The sequence below is a fragment of the Oreochromis niloticus genome, unplaced genomic scaffold (genome assembly GCF_001858045.2).
Source record: "Oreochromis niloticus isolate F11D_XX unplaced genomic scaffold, O_niloticus_UMD_NMBU tig00008780_pilon, whole genome shotgun sequence".
Lineage (NCBI taxonomy): Eukaryota > Metazoa > Chordata > Actinopteri > Cichliformes > Cichlidae > Oreochromis > Oreochromis niloticus.
The window spans coordinates 38,899-53,668 of NW_020329430.1; the positions used below are offsets into that span (position 1 = coordinate 38,899).

Consider the following 14,770-nt stretch of genomic DNA (forward strand, 5'->3'; position numbering starts at 1 on the left):
GATTATTTGACTAGTTCACTAATTTTACACACACACACACACACACACACACACACACACACACACACACACACACACATCTAATAAGTGATATTGTTTCCATCCCAGCTGGAGAAGGAGCTGACCTATAAAAAGTTTGTGGCTTGGACTCATCCAGGCAAGATGCAAACATGTTACATTGATGTGAGGCTGCCTCGATTTACACTGGAGGAGACGTATGACCTGAACACAGTCCTGAGCAGCATGAGCATGGTGGACGTCTTTGATCACACAAAGTGTGACTTCTCTGGTGAGACATACGTTTGTAGCTTATTGGTGTTTATGAACAGAGTGTAGAGCAAAGATGCTCCAGCAGTGAAAGAGTTCTCCAAAAGACCATGGAGCTGCTTATTTCAGGAGATTGTTTGTCTTTGTGGTGGGGCGTGGTCTGCAGTGCCGTGCAGGGCGGGCGGACACACCTGCAGGGCATCCCTAATCACGCCCGCCGAGTTAAAAACACGGGGACTCAGGGGTTGGTGTGTGTTGCGGTGTGATGCAAATCAATAAAGATGGCTCAAAACACTGATCCCTGGACCCACCGTGCCTTATTCACACCACAGTCTTGTTTGCTGATCATACTACTGTGAGATTTTGAAAGCAGGATCTAAGCTTTGATGCTGGGTTTTGAATGGACTGGTGGACTTTTACATGACAGTCCTGATACTTTTAATACTGTAATACTGACAGACAGTCAGGGAGGAATTCTGGTTCATCCTGCCTAAACCAGCTGTACTCATTGACACTAATCACTAATGACAGGCTGTTAAAGTGACATTATGAAGGGTTTTTTTTTCATGGTTATTTTGGAGATATTACACTTTGACAAAATAGTTGAGAGGAAGAAAGGCAGAGGATGAGTTGAATGGCATGCAGGAAATGGTCTGGAAACAGTCAAACCCCGGCTCCTGCAGCACTTTGGTATTTTGGTTGTCACCTCAACCAGGTGATCTATATCATCACCTAGCCTTATCAGATTTTAATTTGAAAAAAAATCCTCTCAGATAAAAAATGAAAATGCAGCATTATGTTCTCCTTTCACTTCTCTGTCACAGGCATGTCTGGGCACAAAGATCTGGTACTTTCAAAAGTCATCCACAAGGCTTTTGTGAAGGTCCACGAGAAGGCAACTGAGGCTACTTTTGAAGCTATAGGTGGGTGTGAGCTTCAGTCGGGCAAGATAAGACGGGGCAATTTAAGATACTTCATCGCAGACCACCCTTCCTCTTCTTCATCAGACATAACCCCACCATGAACATCCTGTTTGCTGGTCGGTTCTGCTGCCCTGTGTGAGCTCTGTGTCCTTTAGAGCAGCTCAGTACCAGAAGTCTTTAGTGTTTAGTTGGAGAACCTTTCAAAATCACTGCACAACAGCGCTGTATTCATATTAATATACAGCTCTCTACTATCAGTTTTTTCTATGTTTTGTATCTCATATTTTGTATTTTTCTATTTCAAAACTTTCTCATCTTTAAATGTTATCTGTTCAGATGTTTATACCATACTCTTCTAATGTCCCATCTTCTGATCAGAAATTTATCAAAGACTGTTTAGTGGCTGAAATGAGACAAACTGCATGATGTATAATTTACATTTGATCTTAATTTCTCATTGACTTCACACTGGCCGGTTCGGGACAATCAGCACATACAATGCCCAGTTCTGCACTAGATGGTGACCAGGAGATGGTATCTGTCCATTCTTATCTCATTGTGGCAGGTTGTGAATTTCAGTATACAGTAATTAGGCCTCAATATATAGAAGTCATGAACACAAATAACTGATCATGATGGAGCTGTGTCATGTCTGATATTGACATGGCTTTATACCAGCTCTGAATCAATAATGTGTCACGTTAAACTCTCTCCTTGTCTCTTCCTTGCTTCCTTTGTACAGTTTTTAGGCTTAGAACTTTCCTTTTTGCTAAAGCATATAGTTAGGGCTGGATCAGGTGACCTTGAATCCTCCCTTAGTTATGCTGCAGTACATGTAGGCTGCGGGGGGGATTCCCATGATGTATTTAGAATTTCTTCTTCAGTCACCTTTCTCACTCACTATGTGTTAACAGACCTCTCTGCATTCAAACATACTTGTTATTAATTAAATAAATTATTTTTTTCTTAAATGGTCCATTTTCTCATTTTAACAACTCATTTATTTCTATGTTCTATTGTGAAGAAAATGTGGGTTTATGACATTTGCACGTCATTGCAGAGAGTGATGAAGAAAATGACTGGGTTAACTGGATTCAGTTCAGTTCATTTTTATTTCAAACATTTCAAACGTGTGCCTTCACAATCATTACAAAATATCATTCCATTATTTGTTTGAAAAGGAGTGGGCAGAAGTATTCACTTATTTGTTCCTACCCCCTCAATGGATTCCGTTGATGAGGATGACTAGGCCATTATTACGCATGGAAGAGTTTAGCAGAAATGTTCATGAGGTTGGCGTGAAACCTCTGTCCAATAAACGTCCATCTTTACTGTCTCAGAGGTTAGAATAAGATTCTCCATCAACGTCAGGCTTCAGCTCCTCCACAAAGAGAAGAAGTGTAAAGAGGCGAATGGGGCATTATGAGGAAAATCCAAGCCCAAGTTCAGGTCTCAGCTCTTTAATAAGCAGTAATACCAACAACAGTTACAGCCTCAGAGTCACAAACTGCTTCGCTTTTTGTTTGCCATCACTGGATTTCACTAATTTAGTGAATTTATTAGTCTAGTTTTTAGTCCAATCATCATTCTTTAAACTCACAAAAATCTCCTTTACTGTTTACTGTTTGTCACAAACATGCCTGATCAGCGACGTTTGCACCAGGTATGACTCTCATGAGGTAAATATTGGATTAGCTCTTGGACATTGGCAGTTTCCTGTGTATCCTTCCCCAATAAATCCTGACCATCAAACATTTTATTTCCTACATTGTTTAAAAGACTGATTTGTAGTTGGAAATTTCTTTCTTTAAAGGAAAACATCAAAATAAAAACAAGCTGACATTACTGGAAAAATGCAGTGAGGTTCTCATAAAATTCAGAATGACTTTTAATTATTCTAATTTTTCTTCTGATAAATATTCTTGACTTACCAGCACTCTTATGTCTGTTTTTATGTCTGTCTGACTGAAAGATTTATTGTAAAACGGGCTGATTGAATTCTGATATCTGGCTGATTTGTTATACATCTTAAAAAGCTTTCTGGTGTATCAGCATTGTTATCAGATACAGTTTGTCAGCTCAATATAATACTTTCTATAGGTTCTCTGTCATGTGATGCTGACTTTTTTTCTTCTTTATGCAGTAGAAATAGCCAACATCTGCTGATTTACTCCTCAACCTCTCTCTTCATAAAAGGTCTGTATAAATGTTCTCTAACTAGGCTAAGAACTCTCTCCACCCAACATGTCCCATATACTTGTGCAGGTGTGAGAGGACAGTTTGTTTGTACTACAAATGGCAGGGAGAAAAACTTGCTTTCCACCTGGAGTCGTTCTGTGGTGAAGGTCATTCTGCACATGCAGCCTGCTCCATTCTCTTGACAGTTTATCTTGTGGTCTGTTACGACACAACTCTTTTCAAATGTCCTACATTCCTCATCAGTTTAGGTCTTTATGCTGCTCATTTGCCAGCTCTACTCGCAAGTAATCCACTAGATCCCCTTTTTGGACTGTTCTAGTTGTCACACACACACAAACAGAAACACAAACAAACAAAGACACGTACAAAAAAAACAACTTATAAACACTTTCTTCTGATCACTCTATCAATATTATATCAGTAATTGTAAAATACTGTAGTAAGTATTGTATTTTGTTTGTAAAAAGTAGGATCAGTCAGATTCTCTGTCCTGCCAGGTTGCCCCCGAAGATGCGGCAATTGATCCTGAAAACATCCTCCCCATCCACAGTACCTTTGGCGCCCTCTCCTGGGAGATAAAACACTATCCTACAAGCAAAAGTCAGAGTGAATTCATGACGATGTTTATGTGAAGCTTAGTTTGGATCTTCTTTTGCTGCTGGTTCAGTCAATATTGTTTGGAGAGAGATCAAACTAACAGCTTTAGAATCAGCGCAAAAAGGGCGTAAACACAAAGCACGGACCCGCCGAAACATCAGAATCAGCGAGCTGTCGGCTTTCAGCCCCGACCGTGTCCGTGCCGTCGGGTAAGAAAGGCGACATTTCACTGATTCTGATCGGCAGGTCCGCGCATCGTGTTTACGTCTTTGTGCAGAAGCCGTGTACCTGCTCTCATTTACTGTTTTAAATGTTTGGTGGTTGTCAAACTTTCGTGACGTTTCACCTGAGATTTTGGAATTTTGGGTAAAATACATTTATATAAAAAAAAATCGATTCAGGATTTTAATGAATCGATATCACGTTATCCAAGCCAGAATCGATTTTAATCGATGAATCGATTATTAAAACCCAGCCCTAATTCAATAGGCCCACCCCAAGGTGAGCAATAACTAACCTAGAGCTTTGTTTTTATTTGACATCTTTAGAAAAAGAAACCTGAGAATATATTTCAGACTGCACTATCTGTGCCTGTAGTAAAACCAGCTCTCAGCTACCTTCTGGTCTTTTATTACTGCTTTCTTCCTTATAGACTTTGTTCGCATTTTACTCTCATTCATCACTGGCCTGCCTCCTTCAAATGAACAAAAAAAAAAGAAGTAATTATCTCTATGATAGATAGATTCTCAGAACATAATGATAGAGCATGTTGTGAGACTTCAGGTATCAGGTATGAGGAAACGGTTCTTGATTTGCTGGATTTATATCTGATTATTCTGATTTCTTCTCCAGCTTGTCCTTTGTCCTTTCCCCCTGTACTTCCTAGGTTAATCATTTACATTTATTATTTTTAGTTACTTGTTTAATTTAGCTGGTTCTCTTTCATGTTCTGGTTGTCTAGGTCTCCTCTGTGTGTCCTCCCCTGTGTTCCCTTTGTGTAGTCAGTCATGTTAGTTTCTCTCTCACTCTATCTTTGTCTCACTCTCACACTCTGAAAGATTTGGCTGGGTACTGTAAACTACAGTACGTGAAGTGCCAGACATTGTCATAGTCATTCTCTAATATCATTTGTGAGCTCTGAGTAAAGCTTTGATGTCATTGGCAACTGATAGTACAATTACATCAATGTACTTGCGCCCTCATATGCATACTCAAGTAGTTACACTGTGAGACAAACCACCTCATGCCTGTGAACTACCTGTGGAAACCAAAAAAAGATTCTTTGGCAATTTTGGCATGGCAAATATACAGAGGCAAAAGGAAAAACTAAATAACTATTCAAGAATTAAACATCTTGTTTTAGTTATGAGTGTATATTATTTAGGAACAAGTGTATCCATGAGAGCAACAACTGATGTTTCAGTCAGCTAGTTTCTCAAGAGGGAGAGGAACAGTTGGGTTTTCTGCATTACAGAATTGTCAGTTGTGATGTGTTACATAGTTAACTGTATGTATCATCAGGAGGATTGCAAATCAATTAAAAATTAAGAATTTGTCAATACAAAACAGCTCGTTAAACTTTGTAATTTGTATTTGAGCCACTAAATGATTTTTCAGAAGAAGTGTTTGTGGAGTTTCCAGCTGTTCAGTTAGCCTGTTTAATTACAGTGGACATGGCAGGATTTCCCCTCTCCATCATTAAACTTTCATTATTAACATACTAAAAGTTTCTTACATCACAGGTTAGTCGAGGAGGTTATTAAGAGACAACTTATCTGTTACACTGATAAATGAGAGTGCTTGTCTGCTTACTAAGCTCTAAACATTGGGGGGTCAAGATCTCTTTCTAAATAAATAAATAAATCAGGGTAAATTCCCAGATGATTAAACATGCAACTATTTTGCAGGTAATACCTGAAACGAGTGAAGAAAGTCAACAGCCTATTTATGCAAGATAAGTCATAATTTTATTGTGTGGGGTGTATTTTGGTTGGGTCTGATTGTAAAGGATGAATCTAAACAGGCATGAGTGAAGCTTTGTGATAAAACACTGTTTGAGATGAAAGGCGATAGATTGCTTTGGATTTTCAGATTTCAAGGACTGCCTGCCTGCCTTGCTCTGACTGAACACCACTAAATTGTAGTGCATACAGTACAATAAAGTTTTAAATGTTTGGATTGTTAATCTAAATATTACATTATGTGTCTGTTTGTTTGACAGTAGACAAAAAGAAGAAAAATCTTAATTAAGCTTGCTCTGTTGCACAATGTAATGGGCAGTCAGCTGCTGTTAGTGATACTGAAGAGTAAGAAGCATAGTAGTAAATACATTAAGAGTGATCTACACAATGCTCCAAAGTCGCACGTCAGGAGTGTTTCACTTTTTCAGTTTTCAAGCGCTCCAGAGAGGTCACGAGCATTCTCCCTTTTTAGATGACATAACTGAGTGGTTATGCATGTCTAACACAAAAAGTCAAAATTGGACAAAAGGATAATCCATCCATCCATTTATGGACACGTCTGCTGAGAAGATGATGTCTTACGATATTATATGATACGTGATTACTCTTAAATTGATTTCAAGAAGTGATTTTTTAACTATATTTCCTACCTTCCCAATTACAAATATTTACAAACTCATTTGAAAAAAAAGTGTCAATGCTTTGTGAAATCTAAATAAACAGAATGCAAATCAGGCAACTCTTATTTAAATAGGAAAATTGATAGTCTGTCCCAGTAATAATGATTATGGGCAGAACTTTGTGCTGTCAGAAACTGAATTTGTATAAGTTAAATTCAAATTTGAATTGTTCAGATTGAATCTGAATTGTAACTTGAATAAATGCTTTTTAGAACTGAATTTGAATAAGCCTAATTTGAAGTTCAATGTATTGGTTTGAAAATTATCGTCACTAAATTGAAATTGAATTTTATATTTTGAAAATGAATTCATTTGCTTTAAAACTTTATTTTATCCTTTAAAAATGTAGCTCTTGAATAATTTCAGTTTCACTTCTCACCATTCAGTTTCAGTTCCTAAGTTCAGTTTTTTGGGATGTACATCCAGTTCCGGTTCCAGAGTAATCGAATAGAACTACGTTTTAGCGAGGTGTACAGAAGGCATTGATTAGATGCCTGAACCACCTCTGTTATAATTTGGCGTGGACAGAGACACCACACATGAAGACACAGTGGTGGGAGTCACCGCACCGAGTGCTCCGATTACACTAGACATTCGGTTTTCTTGATGCACATACATGCACACAGATGTACATAAAAAAAAAAAATCAGGTCCATGTGAAAGGGAAATATTTGTATGTATTTTTAAGCCCAGGACTGGTAAATGTGTTGTTTGAGTGCTGCAGTTTGTTTTTGGTGCTCTAAAGTTCAGAGTTGTTCAGTATTACTGCTCTGTTACTTTCATGTAAGAAAAACGAAAGAAAGAAATCAAAGGAGAAGTGTTTCAGAAGGATAACCAATGTGAAGTGTTTTTGTAAACCACAGGCTTTAGTTGAATTTTCTGTTCTGATAAATGACATGATGCAGCAGCCTTTCTTCTCAGTCATGGAGGGCAGAGAAAAGAGAGTGCTTCATTTCTTGATCCTCGGTAAAACAGATTTTCCATAATGTTTAATGCTTTTCTTTATTGTAGAGACAGTATGAAAAAGTATTTCAGACACAGTTATCAATTTAAGTATTCATCACTTTACAACAACTTTTCTTACAGTATTTTTAGCCTGAATAACTGTTGTGATCATATTCTATGTTTTCATTTTCCCATAGCTGCTTATCTCGTGGCCTCACCTTCACCTTCTGCAGGTCAGTCTGTTCTAACCTGTCATACTTACATTTTTTTCAGTTTAAAGGCTTTTTTGCAATATAGTTCATATTGTCTTTTTCCACATAGGTCAGATCAGATTAGCTGGATCTGGGTCCACTCGGTGCTCTGGAAGAGTTGAAATCTATAACTCTTTACGTCACTCCTGGGGAACAGTCTGTGATGATGGCTGGTGGGACTTAAAGATGCTGAGGTGGTCTGTAGAGAGTTGGGCTGTGGGATAGCGCTGCAGACCCAGTGGTCTAATCATTTTGATCAAGGTAGAGTAAATGCCTTCCGCAGTAATGTGGGCTGTTCAGGAAGTGAAACTTCTCTAGATAATTGTTTTTACGCCACCCCACTTAGTTACAATTACTGTAACCATGGTCAGGATGCTGGCGTCGTCTGTTCAGGTAAGAAACTTTTGCATGAAGTATATGGTTTTATCACTTCATAATAACTTTTTTTTTGTGTACTAATCAATACTTAGATTCTGGTTTCTTTTTATTCCATCATATTTTACTTTCCCAGTTATGAAAAGATGTTCAAATGTCTTGTTTTACTACACTTTGTCTTCTGAACATGTCTGCAGTTTAGTGCATATTTAACTAGATAACATCTCATTTGGATCATTGAAATATATTATTTTAACCAATTAAGTTTCTTAGTTAAACATTTTTTAAACAGTGTTGTCCAGTAAAAAAAATGAAAATACATATCTTTAAAGGCAATTTCATCTAATTCAATTTTGGGCACACAGCAACTTCCACTTCAGAGGGAATTAAACACACCAAATTTAATGATGTTACTATGAAGGCCTGTAAATAACTCCTCATTTAAATGCCACTTAAAGACTGATTTAAAGACTTCTTCTTCAAAAAAATCATCATCATTTCATCCCAAAGATCCTAAAAATATGTGGTGTTAAAATTGGACATCCCCCCCAATTGTCCAGAGAGAAACCAAGTAGTAGCAGTGTATTGGAGAAGAGAAGGAGGCAGTACAGATTATTGTGGTATTCAGGGGTGAGCACACCTCCCTCATGTTTCTCTATGTATACATCAGAAGTTGGAGGTAGTGTAACCAGCACTAACAGTCCTGCACATAACTGCCAGCAGACACTAAATCAGATATAGCATGAAAAGAAAGAAGTGGGCTGGTAGTCAGCTGCAGAGTGGTTTTCAAATAGGACTCCTTAAATAAGATTTGCCATCTGGATGTATAAAATGGTATCAGCTAAGCTATCAGCCAGTACAACAGGCACTAAGATTATCTGATCTTAACTTGACTGTGTCCTGTCTTATGTAAAACTACATCATTTTTTAGAAACCCTCCCAGAGCCCACCATCTCCTTGTACAGTAATGAGGTCACCTGGGGTCAGGGCATCAGCATCACTTACTCAGTCTCAGATAAGTTCTCAGGTGGAACTTTTATCCTCCAGAAGACTTCAGGCTCATTCAGTCAGAGTCAAACATCCTCTACGAGCTCTGTTACATTCATCTTCATAATGTGAACTTCGATCATGATGGACTGTACCAGTGTCAGTACATGAAAACAAGTCAAAGGTTCAACTCTTCCTCTGTTAGACTCTCTGTTACTGGTAAGAAGAAATCCACTTTGCCAAGTTCTTTGTTTCATTCTCTTCTTTCAATAATAGAATCAGTAACCTGGTGAGATAATGCTTTCATATGTTGATATTTTTCAGTGAGTTTTCCAAAACCCAGTATCTCCATTTGCCCTGTTGGTGAGGTGACCTGGGGTCAGACTGTTGAAATCACATGTTCAGTCTCAACTCAGGTTTTAGGTGGATCGTTCACTCTGAGTCAAATTCAGGGTTCATTCATGAGGAGCCAAACCTCCAACACAAACTCTGCTACCTTCAATATTCCTAACGTGGACTTTGATAACGAGGGATTGTACCAGTGTCAGTATAAGAAAAGAGGCTCACGTCGTGAATTTAGCTCCCCATTAAGTGACTCGGTCAGACTCTCTGTTACTGGTAAGAAAAACAAATCATTTTTATCATAGATCCTTTGGTTTTGTTAAACTGTAACAAAGTTATTGAAAGAGTTTTTCAATCGTAGTTTTAAACATATTTAATTGTTGTATATAATAACAATGTATTAAAGGCTGAATCTGTAACTCTATAGTTTTTATTAACTTTGTTTATCTTCCATTTTCACTAAATGCTCTCAATGCTCCCACTGTAGCAAGGAGCAAGCAGACAGCATTAGAAGTTAGTTTTTGAAGACTGTGGAGCGTTTAGCAACAAAAGAATCAAATCTGAAGTTTGCAAAGATCTAAAAGAGTGAATTGTTCACTCTTTCATTCATCAAATCACAAGAAACATAACAAAAAATGTTAATGCTGCACCATAACTGCTGAATGTGTAAACAAGAAACTAAGTGTTGTTTGATTCTGCTCCCTTCTTAATCCTGGTACCTTTTATTCCCCAGTGAGACTGCAGACACCCAGCATCTCCCTGACCTCTCCTAGTGCAGGTCTGGTCTGGGGTCCTGAAGGTGCAGAGATCACCAGGGGTTACAGTTTTGTCCTCACCTGCTCCGTTAACTCCAGATTTTCCAGTGGACGTTTCTTTCTCATCTTCTCTGACTCCAACATCACAGACAGCAAGCCAGCAGTCAACAACTCAGCCTCCTTTAGTTTCCCTGTAGCTGAGTATGAACACCAAGGCAACTACAGCTGTGTGTATGAAGTCACAGTGTCCACACGGACATTCAATTCTACTGCAACAGCACCCATTACTGTCATCATTAAATGTAAGTATAGTTTTGAATTTATCTTTTTAAATAACAGAACAGCATATAGCCCACAGTGACAGCGTAACTGTGTGTGATGTGCGCACTGTGGCTACTATATTCTCTAACTCTTTACACAGTTTATCTGTTTATTCTCCCAGCAAACAAGTGAGTCTCATTTGTTCATATAAATGTATGCTTAAGTAAGTCAATTTGATTCATAAAGCACATTTAAAACCAAATGCTTTACAAAACAAGACAGAAAATAAATAAAGAGAAGATAGGTTCCCAAACTTCAACTACACACTTTCAGACAACTTACATGTCAAAAAGCCTCCATCCGCTGTTTCAGTTGTTACCAAATGACTGATAAAAGAAAAAAAAGTCTTCATTTTAAATTTATAACAGTCACAGTTAATGCATGTCTGAGGTCACTTGAGAGATCATTCCAGAGTCTCGATACAACTACAGCAGAAGTGTGACCCACTTTTTGTTAAGAGGGTTTGGGGTGCAGACCTTAAAGATCTTGAAAAACAAGAAAAAGAGTATCTATGGCTTTAAACATGAAGAGTGCCACTTTCTAGATTCTGTAATGTAATTTATTTGTTTGTCAAATTTCAATTTGTGTCAAAGATTACCCTAAACTTTTTAAGTTGTGTTTTGCACTAAAAAGGGGTTTAATGTCCGAGCTACAACTTCAGGGACAACAAAATATGTTGTTTAATTGTAAGAAACTATGACACATTCAATTTTTGATATAAAATATTCAGTCACTGAGCTTTCACACATTTCCAAATCTAAGGTAAATATAATTGTAAGTTATCTACATAGCTGTGAAAAGAGATGCGCAGAGAAAAGGAACAGGCCTAAAAACAGGCCATTGTTAAACTCTGTAGCAGGTTTTATGCTGCAGGGATGCCTGACAGGACGCAGAGGTGCTTATGTTAGTATGTTAGTGTTGTCTTTGTTTGCCTGTTACAGCTGTTGTTCCACACTTTTGCTCTTTTGCTCCTTTCGTTTTGTTCTCCACCAATTGCTCAGGCCTCCACCTCTGCTCCTGCCACACTAAGTAGAGAGGATGATCTTGTTCACTGTCCTCCGTTCTCTCCATGGCAAAGCATGTAATAGACATGCCGGTCTACTGTGTTCTTTTCACATTTACCTCTCCAAATTTTGAAATGGACATGCAGAAGTTGCAGAAAGGTCCTCTAAATGTTGTTCTCATCTAGGAAAGACAAGAGTTGATTTAAAACACCTTTTTCTAAAACTTTAACAAAGAATGACAGTTTTAAAATAGGCTGATAATTACTCAGGACACCAACATTCACATTTAGAAATACCTGTACAGCTGAGTGTTTAAAACTATACCAGAATAGTGCCTGTTTTAAATTTCTAATTTTAAAGTAGAAAGGGAAGCAAAAGCAGATGGGCACAGGTGACGCAATAGAGTGCTAAAAAATACATTTATGCACAAAAAAAAACCTTCTCTCTACAGCAGTCCTTCGATAAACATGTTGGAGTCTGGAGTCTCTCACTGTACAGGTTTGGCATCAACAAAAATTTGATCACTGCTCTCTCTCTATTGTACTTGTATTTGTTTTCTTTTGGGTTTGTTTGTTTTTTCAGTTTAGACCATGTGCTTTTAGGTCCACGTAAACTAAGACAAATTTTTTAGCTCTTGCAGATGCCTCTATGAATCCACATCAACCATTAACAGTTATATATAAGGTATAAGTGCTGACAACAGGAGGATTATTTCACTTACCCGAAAGTGCACTGATTGCATTTGGTTTACATTTGTGGCATGCTTTTGCCTTTTGACACATTCATCCCTTTATGACAAGAATTTTTTGCATTATAAAAGAGTTCATGCTTAAATCCTTAAACTGGTAAGTAGGTTTAATACTTTTACTTGGCTAAAGCTTTCATAAATGCTCTGAAAATTACTTATTTGATTTAAATGTGGAAGTCTTACAAGATTAATCCAACGCAGTTTCACAGAATCTAAATAAAAAGTCATAAAAAAAAATAAAGCTCTTGATTTTCATGCTCCTGCCAAACTAATTGCCACACACAACTGGGGTAGAACGTTGTTTTGCTTCTGGTTAAAAGAATCACTGTAGTGTATCACCATACATAGGATGTAAAAACTGCAAAAATAGTAGGATAATAATAGGAATAATAATAATGGGGTTGAGTTGGGTTTGAGTGTTTTGGTTACCTGAGCTAATTGTGTTTGCATTTAGCACCTTTTGCCTGTGTATCATTTTCTGTGGGTGCTCCAGCTCCCTCTAACAGTCCAAACATGCATGTTAGATACAAATGTCATTCTAACAATAAAAAAAGGCTCTATACATCTGTAGATTCATCCAATGACCTGTCTGCAGTGTGTCTTGAACTCATTTCTGATTAACACACGTTTGCCAAAAAAGAGCCTCCTTACTATGTAAAACCATAATTTCAAAGGAAATAGAAAGTCCCAATAATTCATGCTGAACCACTTTCTATCGTTCATATTTGACTAAAACCTTTTCTCTCTTAGTTCCTTGGATGCTGCTGGTCTCGTCTGTAGTTCCTGTGGTCCTGCTGCTCCTGCTGGTCTCGTTGGTGGTGTTACTGGTGCCCAGGAGAAGGAGACAAACACAGCAGGCCCACATCCACACCACAGGTCAGTGCTCACCAAAACAAACAATGTATTAGATGAATCAGCAGCTTTGTTTTGATCATGATGTCCAGAAAAATCTCATCTGCTCTGTTTCAGTGACTCTAAAATCCTGCAATGAAGAAGATGACATCAGTGACGAGGAGAGGATCTATTTGAATGTTGAGACACTGAACACCTACAGGAATTTTACCAAACAACTGGAAGGAGCGGAGAGAGAGGAAACAGAGGAGAAGAGATAAAATCCCATCAATAGAAGTGATTTTAGTCTAATTGAGCTGTACATATATAGTACGTACATTTTTTTAAAGTATAGAGTAAAAGAATACATAAAGCAAAGTTGTTTTTATTGTGAAGCCTGAAAAAGATTTGTCTTTTAGATGATTAGTAAAATGATATAATGCAAGTAATTTGCAATAAAACAAAAAACAACTTGTTCTTGGAGTATTTGGAAATTAATTACACAATATAACTGCTACTATCTCCAAAACAGTGACCTACAGCACACACCTGTATTTATTATTCAGGCCACTCACCTGTCTGACTGTTACATACATACAGTCTTGGTCTTCGACATCATCATGTAGAATATATCTTTAGCCTAAAACAGATACACACAAGCCTGGATGCATTATGGCACCTTTTAACCAATAGCTTCCCTTTCCTGGCGTCAAACCACCTCTTTTCTGTGAACCATTTCTGAAAAACTCAAATGACTGCTTTTTGCTTTTTTGTAGTTTTCCCAAAATATGAATAGATAAATAAGTTAACCCAGCTGAGTTATTACGAATCATGCTTATTTTAGCAGTCCGTGTAAATTATGTGTGCAGGAACAAGTGTTGGTTTCGACCATTTCTTTTTCTATATATTAAAGAGAAGTGGGACAGGTGGCTTTGCAGCCTTAAAAAAATCTTCATTGATAAAAACACAAACCTTAGCTGTAACACACACACCTATGGTAGGCATTTATTTATTACTATTATCATAGTTATTTTGTCTGTGTCCCTGTAAAGAAATATGAAAAGCCTGTGTGGTTTTCACATTCCTTTTGTTGACTACAACATTCAAACTAAAATGTAAATTAGTTTTTAGGGAGCACAAAATGTTCCAGCATGCAAAATGCTGGAAAAGACTTAACAACAAACAAATTAATTCTACAATAACTGTAATATCTCTCAGGTAGAGGGTGAGGTATTTCAGAAATCAAGCTGAGTATGCTGCAGCTATTATCCACTGCTAATACCTGCTACTCACTGAATTGGAGCAAGAAGCTATACTGCCCTCAAGTGGAAGAGAATGTAACTGTTCTGCCTGTCACAACGCTCCGCTCGCTCGGAGTACCAATCAGGTGAATTTGGCAGCAGTGGTTGAGAAACACTGCTCTATAGACACAGACCCTCTGCATTTATTTTACTCAAACTTTCCTATATATATATTTTTTTATATAATGTCATTTGTCATGATCTCACTTCTGCTGACCCATGCCTTTCATTTATGGCTTTAAAATAACAGTATGAAGCAGTGATGTGTCATGTTAGCTGTTTG

General features: G+C 37.6%; 2 protein-coding genes across 2 annotated transcripts in view; both read left to right on the plus strand.

Moving 5' to 3' along the window:
- LOC102081800 (leukocyte elastase inhibitor) overlaps window positions 1-8,003 on the plus strand; it is a gene marked incomplete at its 3' end in the record, with an annotated part of 46,706 nt that extends 38,703 nt beyond the window's left edge. Inside the window, exons 6-9 of the mRNA XM_019356482.2 lie at window positions 109-289; window positions 1,092-1,190; window positions 7,770-7,805; window positions 7,894-8,003. Of these exons, the coding sequence (XP_019212027.2) occupies window positions 109-289; window positions 1,092-1,190; window positions 7,770-7,805; window positions 7,894-8,003 (426 nt within the window). The remainder of the gene's footprint in view (window positions 1-108; window positions 290-1,091; window positions 1,191-7,769; window positions 7,806-7,893) is intronic.
- A 1,316-nt stretch (window positions 8,004-9,319) lies between these two features.
- Window positions 9,320-13,488, plus strand: LOC109200904 (uncharacterized). The gene is made up of 5 exons (XM_019356481.2): window positions 9,320-9,404; window positions 9,510-9,803; window positions 10,261-10,584; window positions 13,106-13,231; window positions 13,325-13,488. The coding sequence occupies exons 1-5, from the start codon at window positions 9,353-9,355 to the stop codon at window positions 13,465-13,467; spliced, it is 939 nt and encodes a 312-aa protein (XP_019212026.1). The 5' UTR covers window positions 9,320-9,352; the 3' UTR covers window positions 13,468-13,488.
- The last annotated feature ends 1,282 nt before the right edge of the window (window positions 13,489-14,770 follow it).